At 48.6% G+C, this 14,039-nt stretch overlaps 1 protein-coding gene across 1 annotated transcript in view; it reads right to left on the bottom strand.

Annotated features, from left to right (window-relative positions):
* CRAMP1 (cramped chromatin regulator homolog 1) overlaps nt 1–14,039 on the bottom strand; it is a 95,039-nt gene that overhangs the window by 16,300 nt on the left and 64,700 nt on the right. Inside the window, exons 13-15 of the mRNA XM_024218996.2 lie at nt 10,573–10,647; nt 3,882–3,963; nt 2,961–3,065 (exon numbers count right to left, since the gene is read on the bottom strand). Of these exons, the coding sequence (XP_024074764.1) occupies nt 2,961–3,065; nt 3,882–3,963; nt 10,573–10,647 (262 nt within the window). The remainder of the gene's footprint in view (nt 1–2,960; nt 3,066–3,881; nt 3,964–10,572; nt 10,648–14,039) is intronic.

The following is a 14,039-nucleotide window of genomic DNA, read 5'->3' as shown; positions in this document are numbered from 1 at the left end:
GAAGGCCGGAAGCCTGTAGCCATGCCGAGCGCCGCATCACTACTCCTGACGTGATTGTCCTGGCAGCTGCGTCCGCGGAGTCAAGGGAGGGTTGCAGAGAGGTTTTGGCTACTGCCTTCCCTTCGTCCACTATGGCCGCAAACTCAGGTTGTGAACCTTGGGGCAGGGATTCCTTAAACTTGGAGACTGATGCCCAAGAATTGAAGTTGTGTCTGTTCAGAATCACTTGTTGGTTAGCGATCCTCAACTGGAGGCCCCCGGACGCGTAGACCTTCCTCCCAAATAAGTCCAAGCGTTTTGCCTCCTTGGCCTTGGGGGCCGGGGCTTGCTGGCCATGTCGCTCTCGTTCGTTAACCGCAGAGACGACCAGCGAACAGGGTGTTGGGTGAGAGAAGAGGAAGTCGAACCCTTTAGAGGGGGCGAAGTATTTCCTCTCCACGCCTTTCGCAGTTGGTGCACTGGATGCCGGTGTTTGCCATACTGTTTTATAGTTGGACTGTACCGTTTTTATGAGTGGGAGTGCGATCCTGGAGGGGCCCTCCGGGCTTAGGATGTCCACCATGGGGTCCTCCTGCTCTACCGTCTCCTCCGCCTGCAACCCCAGATTGAGGGCTACTCGGCGGAGCAGTTCCTGGTGCGCCCGATGGTCAATCGGGGGAGGGCCGGACACTGTCGTGTCCGCCACGGCTTCGTCTGGCGAGGAGGAAGAGGTTAGGTCCTTCTGTGCGTCTTCCTCTTCCTGCAACTCCTCACCGACTGGGCGCTCCTCCGGAGTCTGCCCTATGATGTGGGTCTGAGACGGTGCCGGGCTCGGTGCCGAGTCAGCTCTTTCTCGCTCCGGTGGTCTGGAGACCGTGGCCTCCTTGCGAGAGGAGGGGCGCCCCTGCGGAGAGCGGGACCGGTGTCCCGAGGGCCCAGATCTCGAGGTCCTGGACAGGGGGCCTTGCTGGTGGTAGGCCCAAGGGATCCAGAATGGCCATTGTCCTCGCTGGCCCCATTGTGGGTGCCAAGCAGCTTCGTGTTCTCTACTGTGGGTATATCTGCTGGACCGGCCCGAGTCTGCCTCCGAAACCGCGGACGGTGACCTGGAAGGCCACGGCGGTGCTGTGGGACGGTGCCGGTCCGGGGTCGGAGAGTAGTGCCTCCGTGACCGGGACTGGGAGTAGCGTCTTGCCGACCTGGACCTGGATCGGTACCGGTGACCTCAGGACTGGGAACGACTGCGAGTGGTCGGTCTTGGGGATCGCGTGGCTGACACGTCCCGGTGCCTACTCGAGCAGGGCTGCTGGGTCGGTGCTGGGCGCTTATTGGGGCCCAACGGCTGTGCGGCTCTCTGCACAGAGGAAAGCCGGGAGTCCACTGAGGCGGAGCTCGACCGGGACCAGCGCCGTGAATGGTGCCGAGATGGCGACCGTGATGGGCGCACCATTGCCGGTTTGCCTCTGGATGGCAGTCTCGGCGGATTGTCTTTAGCTTGGAGGTGGCCCTCAGCGGACAATTCAATGAGGTCCTTTGCTGCCTCAAACGTGTCCGGGGTGGAGGGCTGTTCCAACAGCTCCTCCAGTCCTTTCTCCTCACTCGATGCGCCTATCCCGGGGCTTGACGGGCCTTTCGGCGCCGGAGGCACTGTCACCGGGATCTGTGCTGGGGCCGCAACGCCCTTAGGCGCACTCGAGTTCTTCGCGGGCGCTACCCTCTTATGTGGGGAGCGTCCTCGGGCCTTGGGTTGGCCCTTCGATTTTGCCGGCAAAGACGACCGGTGCCGGGGGTGTTCCTGCTGTTTCGGTGCTGTAGGCTTAGGGTGCCCCGCCGGTGCTGGATCACGAACTGATGCCGGGGCACTCCGCACCGAGGTTGACGGTGCCGCCGAAGTGGAGGGCTGTAATGCCATCTCCAGGAGCAGCTGCTTAAGGCGAAAGTCTCTCTCTGTTTTAGTCCTGGGCTTGAAGGCCTTACAGATCTTGCAACGCTCTTTTTGGTGTGCTTCCCCCAGGCAACGGAGACACGAGTCGTGGGGATCGCTTATCGGCATAGGCTTGCTGCACGAGGCACAAGCCTTGAAGCCTTGGGAGTGCGGCATGCCCTGCCGCCCAGGGCCGGTGTCGGGATTGACCAAACACCTAAACAAAGGAGCTTAAGTACTTCTAAAGATCTGATAACACTAGCTACTAAAGAACTGAGAACTGCTAAGATTAACACTAACTACTATGCTAAGGGACACTCTCAGACGAGAGACAGAGTTGTTCCAACGCCGCCATGGACGGTAAGAAGGAACTGAGGGAGGGTCGGGCCTGCAGGGATATATATATACGCTAGAGCGGGGCGCCGCTCTGGCGGGAGCGGGGACCCTGCCGGCCCGACGGGAGCCGCTGAGGGGAAAAGTTTCTGACGTCCGTGCACGCGACGCGCGTACACCTAATGTGTAATGGACGTGAACGATCACTCGAAGAAGAATCCTGGTTACATGTTCTCACTACCAGTTCATTTAATTAAGGGGCATGTTCTTTTGTTATGGGGCAGGGTAGAAAGGAGGGATTGGTGAGGTCCCCTCCATGTCCAGTATTCCAAATCTTGTCTTGGTGGATAAACTATTAGGGCTTAAAACAAAATGTAACACATACATATGCAGAGCTGAACCTGAGCCACAAAGTCTGTATTCTAACTTTCCCCAGAGATCAGGGGATCCATGATGCTGGGTCTGGTTCAGATCCATAGATACATCCATTCATCCATATGCCAAGTGTTAGGATACGAGCATGGTATGTGATACTAGTTTGGAGTGTGTCATCAGTGCCCACTCTCCTTCGCTACAGCAAATCTCTCCATACCTATTGTGATGCAAACTGTTTTTATGTACAGCAAAGTATATATAAAAGCAAGCAAAACATTTTAAAGGCACCAAGGATTTGTACTTGAATGCAGGAAATCAAAATATGCCACTTTTATGAGGGGAGACTTACTGGACAGGTGATTGGTAGCTTGTGTTGGAAGAACCTTGGGCACAATGGGTCGAGAAACGGCAGCTTTAGTCAGTGAAGACTGGATTGGCCGAAATGAACCTCTCCCTAAAGAGTGAAGAATTAAATCTCAGAAGGAGCCAAAACTGGACATCTTCCTTAAACCAAAACACAGCACAGTTAAATGGGAGCAACTTTAACAATCAAGAGGTAGAGGGAATTCTAAGCAGCTTCCAAACTAAGCTGACACTGAAAGCAGTGATGAAGTTAAGACTTCAAATAGTAGCAGCACAAGCTAATCATTGTCAGGCAAGGCAATGGCAATATTGCATGTAACCACAGCTGCATGCCATTATTTCCAATTAAAATAACCTTGAGGTTCTAATGCTGATTTTGAGATCCATGGTGGGATGCAAATTAACCTGTGTCAGTGCTATATTCAAGAAAAGGCCAGAGGGAAAGGCCAAATGGCAGACAAAATACTGGTCAGTGAATCTATTTCACCATATGAAATTCACATAACATTCTGACGCTAGACAAAGCCTAACGTAAAGTTGAGTATGACTACTCTCCAAGGAAAAGAACTCCTGGCTCAAATTCTGTTTCTTTATGTAGAATCCCATGGAACTGGGGTTAGGAAAGAGGGAGAGAAACCGAGGAGAAATGATTTTTACATAGCTTGTAATAATCAAGAAGCAGAAGCTTGTCACCCCCAGGACATGACTCAACTAAACTGGTGAATGGTTGTAATTTTGAAAGGACTTTTTTTTTTTTTCCTTTTTCTTTTAAAGATTATTCCCTTACTCCTCACCACACACAGTGGTAAGAGAGCCTTTCTAATTCATCCCAACGCAGCATCAGCTCAGAACTTAATATTTCCCCACTATGGATCTTCATTTTGTAATGCAGAAAGGGCAGACGCACCTGTTATGGAAGAGTTGGATAAGATGGAGAAGGAGCAGACATGCTGGGACGGATTTCCCGATGGCCTGGGGAGCAGTGTTCTCTGCATGGGGGAGATAACAGACCAAAACAAATTTCAAAACAGAACAAAGTGAGTTGGTTTCATATAGTGGCTTTTGCAGTTGTGATGCCTTACTGAATAAGGAGTTGAATGTCAGTACAGCAGAGACTACGTGGGCACACACCAGTCAGATGCGGCAAGAACCCTTTCTGCTTCTGTTTGAGAGGAAATGTAAGCAACATGCCTCTTCTTTCTCTGCAAAGTACCATGACACTGAACTTCCATCTAGACTACATCCAGAGATAGATGTGAAGTCAAACTCAGCTCCTGTCTCACTGTTAGTATAGCAGTCTCCGAGTCCCTAGAGCAGTCGTTCTCAAACTTTTTTTTTCACGGACCACTTGAAAATTGCTGAGGGTCTCGGCGGACCACTTAATCATCTTTCCAAATGTTGTCTGTACCGTTAGCTAACTATTGTAAAGTGCTTTGGATAAAAGTGCTATATATATATATATATATATATATTATATATATAAAAAAACAACGTAATAAACTTTTTTTTGTTCTACAAATAAAAGCCCACAACTCATATTTTAATATCAGTAGTCTTACCTTTCTAATGTGATGATGTGCCCTCTCTCCTCCGCCACGGCAGCCACAGAGCTGAGGCTGGGGAGGAGGGGGGTCTCTCCCTCTCTCCCCCACCGTAGCAGCCACAGAGCTGAGGCTGGGAAGAAGGGCCATCTCTCCCCAGCAGCCGCAGCCCTGGAACTGGGGAAAGTCGCCTCTTTCTCTGGCCGCTGCAGCCCTGCACATCCCAAATTCCTCTCATCCCCTCTTCTCACCCCACTGCTCCCTCCCACCTACCCCTTATTCCCCCCAAGGCCACTACCTGCATCTTCTCCAGGGTCCAGGCATCTAATTAGTGGAACCATGCCTGCACAGCTCCACTAATTAGATGGATGGCCCTTCATTCTCTTGTGTGCAGCCGCCCAGGCACGCACCTTAGAGGGAACTATCGGCGGACCACCTGAATGGAGCTCGTGGACCACAATTTGAGAACCTCTGCCCTAGAGTATTACACTGTAGTGTCACCTTTGAGCATGGGCACAAGCTTTTGTGTGGGACTTGATCCTCTGTCATGGTTATTAACTAAATGATAATAAACAACGAAGGAAACTACATTCAGAAATTTTAAAAGATGGAACTGTATGGAACAGAACATCTCACTGAGGCCTGTCAAATGCAATTTCTTAGACACCGGAGACCTCTAAGGCAGAGCGTGGACTCTCTCTTCTTGTCCCTTACATATAGCTAAGGGGACTAAAGAGCCCCTGGTCACATGCTAGCATTTCATAAGACTTTCAAACAAATGTCAAATAATTTTCCCATTTTCTTATACTTTGTTGTTCCTGCCAGTCACATCAGCCCCGAGTCTCCCCTTCCCCCCACCATCTGTGCTTTTATAATCATATTTTCCTTTTTGGCTGGGATTTGCAGGGAGCCTTAGAGAGGCCAATGATAACCACCTACCAGTGAAATTCAGAAGGAGCTGGACACCTTGCTCCCTTCAACCCCACTGAAATTCCCAGCCTTCATTTTTAAATTAGTGCCCCTTTGAACTGAGTTTGTTTTTTCTGGTATAATCTGCCTCCCCTGCATTCTGTAGACATTTCAAAAACAAACAAACAGTCAGTGGAAAGACAAATTGAAGATCTTGTTGCAATAAGGAATGAGACACCAGGATTTCAAATGTACACAAGAGATAAAAGTCTGCAGGACTGAAGTATAAAGCAGAATCCCAGTTAGAATATTCCACTTGTTCCAAACATTCTTCCAGACCAAGTATATTTTTGCTTTCCCAACCTCCCTTCCATGTGGCTACACTACACTGTTACTACAGCTGCTGAGGCAGGAATCTAACCAGGTTAGTTATTAAAGAGGCCAAAAGATAAAGTTACTTACCTTGTGCAGTAATGATGGTCCCCTCTCCCCCCCCCCCCCCCCCCCCGGTCCCCCCCTGGGGGGGTGTATGTGTCCCTGTACTTCTAATCAGAGACCTTTGGTACCAGTCTCTGTTCAGCCTGCACATGCTCTCTATCCCCCTCCCTCTGTGCTCTGCCTCGAGGCTAATTAGCACTGCACGGGTGAACCCTCAGTTCCTTCTCTATTCTGAAGTAGAGGGGAGGAGGGAGAAAGGGTTGTTCAGCAACCATAGGGACACACATCTTGAAAAACCATCGTTACTGCACAAGGTGAGTAACTTTCTCTTCTTGAGTAGTGTTCTATGGGTGCTGCACTGTAGATGACTCCTGAGCAGTATCCCCAATGGGAGGTTGGGGCTTCGGAGTCTAGTTTGTTATGGATGATAGTCCTACGACGCTGAAGATGGTGTCAGAAACAAACAGTCTCCAGTAATTGCAGTGTTCTGCGAACGTATGAGAAGATGCCCAAGTCATTGCTCTGCAGATTTCCAAGATAGGGACATTCTTGAGGAAGGCAACGAAGGAGGAAACCAACCTCGTGGAGTGTGTGTGGATTCCAGATGGAGGTACCACATTGCAAACATTACAGACGTGAAAAGCAACAGAGGGTCCTGTGGCACCTTTGAGACTAACAGAAGTATGGGGAGCATAAGCTTTCGTGGGTAAGAACCTCACTTCTTCAGATGCAAGTAATGGAAATTTCCAGAGGCAGGTATAAATCAGTAGGGAGATAACGAGGTTAGTTCAATCAGGGAGGGTGAGGTGCTCTAGCAGTTGAGGTGTGAATACCAAGGGAGGAGAAACTGCTTCTGTAGTTGGATAGCCATTCACAGTCTTTGTTTAATCCTGATCTGATGGTGTCAAATTTGCAAATGAACTGGAGCTCAGCAGTTTCTCTTTGGAGTCTGGTCTTGAAGTTTTTTTGCTGTAAAATGGCTACCTTTACATCTGCTATTGTGTGGCCAGGGAGGTTGAAGTGTTCTACAGGTTTTTGTATATTGCCATTCCTGATATCTGACTTGTGTCCATTTATCCTCTTGCGTAGTGACTGTCCAGTTTGGCCAATGTACATAGCAGAGGGGCATTGCTGGCACATGATGGCATATATAACATTGGTGGACGTGCAGGTGAATGAGCTGGTGATGTTGTAGCTGATCTGGTTAGGTCCTGTGATGGTGTTGCTGGTGTAGATATGTGGGCAGAGTTGGCATCGAGGTTTGTTGCATGGGTTGGTTCCTTAGTTAGAGTTGTTACGATGCGGTGCGTGGTTGCTGGTGAGAATATGCTTAAGGTTGGCGGGTTGTCTGTGGGCGAGGACTGGCCTGCCTCCCAAGGTCTGTGAAAGTGAGGGATCATTGTCCAGGATGGGTTGTAGATCACTGATGATGCCTTGGAGAGGTTTAAGCTGAGGACTGTAGGTTATAGCCAGTGGAGTTCTGTTGGTTTCTTTTTTGGGCCTGTCTTGTAGCAGGAGGCTTCTGGGTACACGTCTGGCTCTGTTGATTTGTTTCTCTATTTCCTTGTGTGGGTATCGTAGTTTTGAGAATGCTTGGTGAAGATCTTGTAGGTGTTGGTCTCTGTCTGAGGGGTCGGAGCAGATGCGGTTGTACCTCAGCGCTTGGCTGTAGACGATGGATCGTGTGGTGTGTCCGGGGTGGAAGCTGGAGGCATGAAGGTAGGCATAGCGGTCGGTGGGTTTTCTACAACCCATCCTGGACAATGATCCCTCACTTTCACAGACCTTGGTAGGCAGGCCAGTCCTCGCCCACAGACAACCCGCCAACCTTAAGCATATTCTCACCAGCAACCACGCACCGCACCATAACAACTCTAACTCAGGAACCAACCCATGCAACAAACCTGGATAACAATGGATGATGCCCAAATCTGCAACATATTTCAGTAACCACTGTACAGCAAAATCTCATAAGATCATACACACTGATGTACATATTTTCATCAGATCATGATTTTTTCTATGATATATTATATGGCACGCTTTGTATGAAATATCAAAATCATATATAAATGATGAATATGGGGATTACAGGACACTACTTTGAGGTACACAGTTCTACAGTGACCCTAGATGCCCGGGAGGCCTGGTGTGGCCACTGTGGCAGTGGAAAGGGCATGGGTGGCAGAGCCCATGGCTGGTCATACCGTGGGGTTGGGATCCAGAGTGAAAATGTGCCTGGGAAGGTCCGAGCTGATGGTGGGAGGGAGCATAATGTTAGTGAGAGAGAACCTCCTGCTGGCCGCTATCATTTGGAGGTGCAGATAAGGAGACTGGAGGCAAACTGCTCAGTACTGGTGGTGATTTAGGGTTTGAGATGCATCCAGTACTGAGTAAAGGAAACTGGGATTTCAGATATCACCAGGTTCTTAGAAAATCTGAACTCCTGCAGTGCCATGGTCATCAGTACTGTCAGGGCTTGCCAGTGCTGACTCGTCAGTACCGAAGCAATCGGCGATCTTGACCAGGATGAGTGGTCCAATGAGGTTTAGTTGGTTTTGGTACTGAGGGTTTCCGTATCGGTGCCAACTTCCCATAGGCAGTACGGTCTGTGCTTCTGTCTGACAGGCAGTACCATTACCTCAGCACCCGTGCCCAGAGGGTCCTTAGGCTTACTCCAGGTGTCCTCACTGGATGACCCACACGACTTGTTTAGGAGCCATCGGTACCAAAGTGACCGAATGTGATGGGGATGTCCTCTAGCTGGTTAGGGACTCACTGTGAGGGCTTGTGGCTCTCTTTTTGGAGAGGTTTCACAGGGAATCTGAAGGTTTCTTCCTCAGTTCACCCGTTTTGGAAGTAGAAGGCTGCAGTGATGGCTCTCATCGCTGAGGAGACTCAGGACCCAGGTCAACTGCAGGTTGCAGAGCTCCCACCATCGGAAGTAGTTTTAGCTTTATTTCCCAATTTTTCCAGGATCTGGCTTTCAGTTGCTGGCACAAAACACACTTTTGGGGAATGTGGGCCTCCCAGAGGCACCATATGCAGCAGGACTATCCATCTGTTACAAGTATGGACTCCTTACAGGAGAGGCACCTCTTCAACCTGAGGGAGCTGGGCATGCCCCTTGATGGGGGCAATCCCCAGTAAAGGGGGAAAAAATAAAATAAAAACTTAGGGGGGGTGGAAGGTAAAAGAATAGCAATGGACCCTATCACCTAAGAAAACGCACACGAAAACACTAAGGCTATGTCTATGCTGCACTTTTGTTAAACTTCTGTTGGTTAGTCTGTGGGGAAAAAAACCCACCCCTAACTGACAAAAGTTTTAGTGACAAAAAACGCTGGTATGGACAGTGCTTTGTTGGCAGGAGATGCTCTCCTGCCAACAAAGCTTCTGCTTCTCATGGGGGGTGGCTTTATTTTGCAGGCAGGAGAGATCTCCTGCCGGCAAAGAGCAGCTACACTGCGTACCTTAGCCGCTGTAAGGTACGCACTAAGGTACGCAGTGTAGACATAGCTTAAGAATGACTAAGATAAAGGATTTCTAAAGATCTAAAGTATCTGTGAACGGACTGCTAATCGCACCATCTCTAGCCAGGGGTGGTTGGGAAGGAAGTAAAGGCGGCTCGCTGCGCATAATTAATTAGCCTACAGGCAGAGCACGAGGAGAGAGCACGTGTGTGGGCCGAACAGACACTGCTACTGAAGATCTCCGATCAGAAACACAGGGACACATATACACCTACAGTGGAGCACCCATAGGGACACTACTCAAAGAAGAATCCTTGTTCCCTACAACTCTTCAGTTTTATTTCCCCAGAGGACATGACAGAGGAAGCTAAACTCTTATTTTTAGGTTTCAGAGTGGTAGCCGTGTTAGTCTGTATCAGCAAAAAGAACGAGGAGTACTTGTGGCACCTTAGAGACTAACAAATTTATTTGAGCATAAGCTTTCGTGGGCTAAAACCCACTTCATTGAATGCATGCAGTGGAAAATACAGTAGGAAGATATATATACACAGAGAACATGAAAAAATTGGTGTTGCCATACCAACTGTAACGAGAGTAATTCATTAAGGTGAGCTATTATCAGCAGGAGAGAAAAAAAACTTTTGTAGTGATAATCAGGATGGCCCATTTCCAACTGTTGACAAGAAGGTGTGAGTAACAATAGGGGAAAAAGTTAGCATGGGGAAACAGTTTTTACTTTGTATAATGACCCATCCACTCCCAGTCTTTATTCAAGCCTAATTTAATGGTGTCTAGTTTGCAAATTAATTCCAATTCTGCACTTTCTCATTGGAGTCTGTTTTTGAAGTTTTTCTGTTGGAGTATTGCGACTTTGAGATCTGTAACTGAGTGACCAGGGAGGTTGAAGTGTTCTCCGATTGGTTTTTGAATGTTATAATTCTTGACGTCTGATTTGTGTCCATTTATTCTTTTGCATAGAGACTGTCCGGTTTGGCCAATGATAATAGCTCACCTTAATTAATTACTCTCGTTATAGTGTGTATATATCTTCCTATTGTATTTTTCCACTGCATGCATCCAATGAAGTGGGTTTTAGCCCACGAAAGCTTATGCTCAAATAAATTTGTTAGTCTCTAAGGTGCCACAAGTACTCCTCATTCTTCTTATTTTTAGGAAAACCTCACTGACGGTCTACACAGCAAGCAAACAAACTCCAGACTCAGTCAATTTCTCTGACCTGTACCACCAATGGCTTCCGCAGGTGCCTGTTCCGCAATCTCCTTGGTTTTGGCAAGAAGTAGTCTGACTGCATCTGGGGGGGGGGGGGGGGGGGGGAAGGGAAGAGAAAGAGAAAGGAAACATGTTACACAGTATTTTGACCACCCAGTCATGAAAAATTCCTCCCTACACTCTGTTGATGAATAACGTATCTATTAAAGACACCAGAAACAAAACAACAGCTCTTTACCAAAACACCCCAGCAAGAAGCTGGGAATGGGCAACAGGATGGATCACTTGATTACCTGTTCTGTTCATTCCCTCTGAAGCACCTGGCATTGGCCACTGTCGGAAGACAGGATACTGGGCTAGATGGACCTTTGGTCTGACCCAGTATGACCGTTCTTAAGTTTCAAACCAGTCTAAAGTTCTTCATGCCAAAACTACCTGCAGACCATATATACCTCCATCATCTTTGGTGTATGTACAGAGTATTGAAAATGTATATTATTCTAACTGCAGGCTGCTTAAAGTTAGACTTCAATGAGGGAAAAGCGCCACTGAACTATGTACACTACGTTTAATTTCCCTAAACTAGAAATTGATACTTTAAGGTCATCTTCCAGGTCTCTGCAGCATTGAAGCAGCTTGGTCCAACTGACCGGGCATTAGACTGGGAATCAGGAGACCTGGGTTCTATTCCTGAGTCTGCTCCCAATTTGCTGTGAGACTCTGGGCAAGTCACCTCACCTCTACATGCTTCTGCCTCCCCTGCTCCCCCATACTTGGTCTGTTTGTCTATCTACACTTAGGCAGTTTGGGGCAGGACCAGTCTCACTGCGTGTTTGTAGAAGGTCTAGCACAATGGGGCCCTGATCTCTTTTAGGGCCTCTAGGAACTACTCCAATAACTTTTTCTGTCAGGAATACTCATTTTGTAAACTGAGCAATACATTCTTTTACCAGCTTTATGGGGAGGAAGCTCACTCCCAAAGGAAATGTTTTACTAACTACTCATCTATCATGGTTTGGTATGAGGTTCCTTACCTGTTACTGGAGGTTCCTGGAGATGAACCTGTATTCCGCTGTGGATTACACATGTGCAACAGGCACTCAGAATTTGAAAGTAGTGTCCGTTGAGCCACACATCCGCCCCAACTTGCTTCGTGCTTCTGTCTGTAGTGACAAAGGGCAGGGCAGATCGCATCTCCAGTTCCTTCTCCAATGTGAATCTGGCAGATCCGAAGCAGAGGAGGAGGAGAGCGGAAAGTGGAATACAGATGGTGACCACCCATCTCGAAGAACCTCTAGTTAGAGGTAAGTAACCTCTTCTTCAAGTGATGGTCCCTATCGTTATTCCATTGTGGGTGACTGACAAGCAGTACTTATGTAGGAGGAGGATGTGAGGATGACGACAGAAGGTTCGTGTGGAGAACCACCATGCGAAAGGAGTCATCTGCCACCAAGTCCTGCACCTGGACTTCCTGATTGTTTTTGTTCTCTGTAGGTAAAAGGTCAAAGCCTGTCAGACACTGAGGGGAGACAGGGATGGTCTAGACAGTATTTGGTCCTGCCATGAGGGCAGGGGACTGGACTCTGACTTCTCGAGGTCCCTTCCAGTCCTAGAATCTAGGAATCTATGTGGGAAGAAAACAGGTAGGTGAATGGATTGGTTAATACGAAACGTTTGGTAATAAATAAAATTTCAGGAGTAGGTGCAGAGACTTTATCCTTGAAGAATATTGTAAATGGCATCATAGTCCTTAGTTCACCAACCCTTCTCGGTTAAGTGATGGCAACAAGGCAGGTGACCTTCATGGAGAGGAGGAACATGGAGCAGGACGCCACTGGCTCAAAAGGGGGATTTTGTCAATACTGAAAATATCAGATTCAGGTCCCACTGAGGTGTGATCATTTGTAGAGTGGGAAGGTTCTCAGGAGGCCTTTCTAAAATCTATCGGTTAGTGGGTGTGTAAAAACTGAATAACCCTCTGTTGGAGGACGGAACACACTAATTGCTGCTAGATAGACTTGCAAGCAGCTGAGAGTGAGACCTGGTATCTTTAGGGACAGAATGTAGTCCAGGATTAGGGAAATCTCTGCAGCTTCTGGAATCACACCTTTATGCTGTGGGACATTGCGGGGTTCCCATGGCATGGGGCACCAGCAGCTCCAAGGAAGGTGAGGAGATAGCTCAGTGGTTTGAGCATTGGCCTGCTAAACCCAGGGTTGTGAGTTCAATCCTTGAGGGGGCTACTTAAGGATCTGGGGCAAAATCAGTACTTGGTCCTGCTAGTGAAGGCAGGGGGCTGGGTTCGATGACCTTTCGGGGTCCCTTCCAGTTCTATGAGATAGGTATATCTCCATATAGAAGATAGTTACTACCATGGTTGTGCCAGTCTCTGTGGTGGTGCATAGGAGTGGTATGGGAAAGGCGATTCTTCAGTCAGTTCAGATTCATCCGAAAAAGAGGACTGGTTCCAAAGGCAGTACCATTGGAGCCAATGGAGAGGTGTATAGCATACATGTGAGGGGGTGATAGCCCCTGTACCACAGGAACATCTTATGGCAGAGATCTGAGTTCCCTGGAAGTGGAAGGACCCGATGGGAGGAGATGACTATGGATCCAGTAAAGCAAAGACATCTTGGGGTGCAGCCACAGCTCAGGATCTCCCTGGCAGAAGGGACACTACACTCTCATTTCTGGCCGCTGGTACTGATGCTTTACTGGTGCTGGAGGGTCTCACGTTTTGTGAGGTGCCGGAGATGGCGGTACCAAGCGGTCCACTGCCTGGAACCAGTGTTCTCACTGTTTGTGGGCCTTTTTCTTGTGCCTGTGGAACGTAGAACATATGTTGTCCCATTGGGCCGAGCTGGTGGAAGGAATGTTTCTTTGAGGTAAGACTTGAAGGAAAATTTAGTCCCATGCCTATGGGAGTGCTTCCTAATCTCCCAAATAGGCCCCTGACATCAGCTCTGTGGGGGTGGCTCCGCCGTTACCAGAGTTGGATGTAGTAGCAGCAGGAGGCACACTCCTCACTGATTCTGGCAGATGTATGGGGGATTCTCCAGGCTGGGTCTCATGGCCTTCTCCAGGAGATACTTCCGGAGACAAAGTGCTTGACCTTCTCTGCTACAGCTGGGAAAAGACTGACAAACACTGCACCTAGCTGCAATGAGAGCTTCTTCCACGCTGTAGAGACAGCACTGGTGGTCATCACTGACTGAGAAGGATTGCAGGCAGGAGGTGCAGTTTGAAATGCTGGGCATAGTCCGGTACTTGAATGAGGTATAGGAGGCATGGGGACTGGGGGAAGTTGCTGACCTCTATTCTGAAACTGTTAAAACTACAACTAAAACTGAAAACTATGTACAATTAAAGGTATTAGAGCTGCATCAGAGATGACACTGGAGGTTCCAACCCAGACCACGTAGCAGTGAGAAGGAACTGGAGATGCGGTCGGTCTGCCGTGACTTTTATCACCTC

Source organism: Terrapene carolina, unplaced genomic scaffold, assembly GCF_002925995.2.
Source record: "Terrapene carolina triunguis isolate 2854851 unplaced genomic scaffold, T_m_triunguis-2.0 Scaffold67, whole genome shotgun sequence".
Classification (NCBI taxonomy): Eukaryota; Metazoa; Chordata; order Testudines; family Emydidae; genus Terrapene; species Terrapene triunguis.
The sequence above is the reverse complement of the archived record's forward strand: the minus strand, read 5'-3'. Positions and strand labels throughout refer to the sequence as shown.